Source organism: Pterocles gutturalis, unplaced genomic scaffold (assembly GCF_000699245.1).
Source record: "Pterocles gutturalis isolate BGI_N339 unplaced genomic scaffold, ASM69924v1 Scaffold27693, whole genome shotgun sequence".
NCBI lineage: Eukaryota > Metazoa > Chordata > Aves > Pterocliformes > Pteroclidae > Pterocles > Pterocles gutturalis.
In genome coordinates, this window is record NW_010121277.1 from 1 (window position 1) to 1555 (window position 1555).

At 63.9% G+C, this 1555-nt stretch overlaps 1 protein-coding gene across 1 annotated transcript; it reads right to left on the bottom strand.

The window, feature by feature from the left end:
• Positions 1-4: 4 nt before the first annotated feature.
• On the bottom strand, positions 5-1103 carry LOC104460086 (golgin subfamily A member 7B-like; the record flags this gene model as incomplete). The annotated part of the gene is made up of 4 exons (XM_010077200.1): positions 927-1103; positions 392-544; positions 147-248; positions 5-25 (listed from the first exon to the last, which is right to left on the bottom strand). Coding segments are annotated over exons 1-4 (453 nt in total), but the record flags the coding sequence as incomplete, so codon positions are not given.
• Between the last annotated feature and the right edge of the window lie 452 nt (positions 1104-1555).

Genomic DNA, 1555 nt, shown 5'->3' on the forward strand with positions numbered 1-1555 from the left:
GGTCCTCGTAGATGGAGATCTCGATCTGGGGCCTGATAAGGATCATCAGCAAGATGGGCTAGCCCAATTGCCCAGCACCCGCTCCTGGTGTCCCCCCACCTCTCGCCTTTGTTATCCCCCCCAGCACCCCACTGCCCAGAGGATACCACCCTCATGCCACGTTCCAGAGGGTCAGTGAGCAGCAGTCCCCGTGGCGCGTAGATCTTCTCGTTCTGCTCCTGGATGTACTTAGAGATCTTCTTCAGGACCTGCAGGCACACGGAGGGACACTCAGGGCTTGCCAGCGCTGCCACCTGCTCTACCTCCAGCCCCTGCTCCCTGTGCCATCCCCATGCCCACTGCCAGGCCCCCAGCCATGCCTGTCCCCAAGATCTCCCCCAGACCTCAGCACCTTCTCATAGTGCGTCTCCATGCAGAGGAAGATAAAATAGGCAGTGGCGCAGGCCAGGCACCCCTCCAGGTATGAGCTTCCCCCAATCTTCTCCGCCTCAGCATAGAAGCCATTAAGGGTTTTCACGGTTTCCTCGAAGAGCTGCCGCTCGATCTAGAGCAGAAACCAGGATGAAGAGGAGTCTGTCCCGAGGCTGGCCCCCTGCACTGCCCTGTTGCCATGCCCGGGGGGACTTGGGGAACATTTAACCCTCTCCTCCCTGCCCAGCTGATGCCTCAGGTCCTTGAACCCTGCCCACCTCCTGCCCATGCCAGACCTGCTGAGCCTGCAGACCTTCCCCAGAGCCCCAGAGGACCCATGTCCTCGCAGACCAGGCAAGGCAGCTGTGATTGCATGCACCCAGCAGCCTTGGCTGGCCCAGGGCCATACAACACCCCATGGGGGCCCTGGGCCTTCAGACCCTTCTCCCCCCTGAGCCCCCACAGGGCACCAGCGCAGGGCATCCCCCACGCTGTCGACCTGTCAGGCTCCCTACCCGGCTCTCCAGCTCAGGGGGGAACTTTGTCTGGAACTGGCACGTGGTCCCATCGCTGTAATCCCGCTGCACGAAGACCTTGGTGGCCAGGGACGCGCTGCGCCGCAGCTCCTGCAGGCTGTGCACCTGGAGGGTGGTGGGTGAGCTGGGGGGCCATAGCCATGGGGTGACGGGCATCCTGGCTGGGAGCTGGGGACCCCAGGAGCAATGCATCCAGCATCCAGCAATGCCCCCAGCATAAGGGCGTGAGGGCTGCAGCCTCACACACCCCGAGGCAGGGGCTGTGTCATGCCATGAGGACAGCTCGGCCCAGGGTGAGGGGAGGACGGCAGCAGGGGGAGAATGCTGCAGCAGTCCCCACTCGGAGCGTGGGTGAGTGTGTGTTTTCCCTGCCCCAGGCTGGTGCCTGGCCTTGCCTGCACTCACTGCTGCACACTTGGGTGTGTGTCCCTGGTGGGCCATGGCCTGGAGAGGGGCAGCCTTCTGTCCCCAGCAGCACCCCAGCAACAGGGACCCCAGCAGCTCCCAGGTGGGAAGGAGCGGAGCAGGAGCACGGGCTGGGCAGCTGGTCTGCAGCAGCAGCGCAGCAGTGGGCAGGCTGCAGCAGGGCAGCTGCACAAAGGGGATCA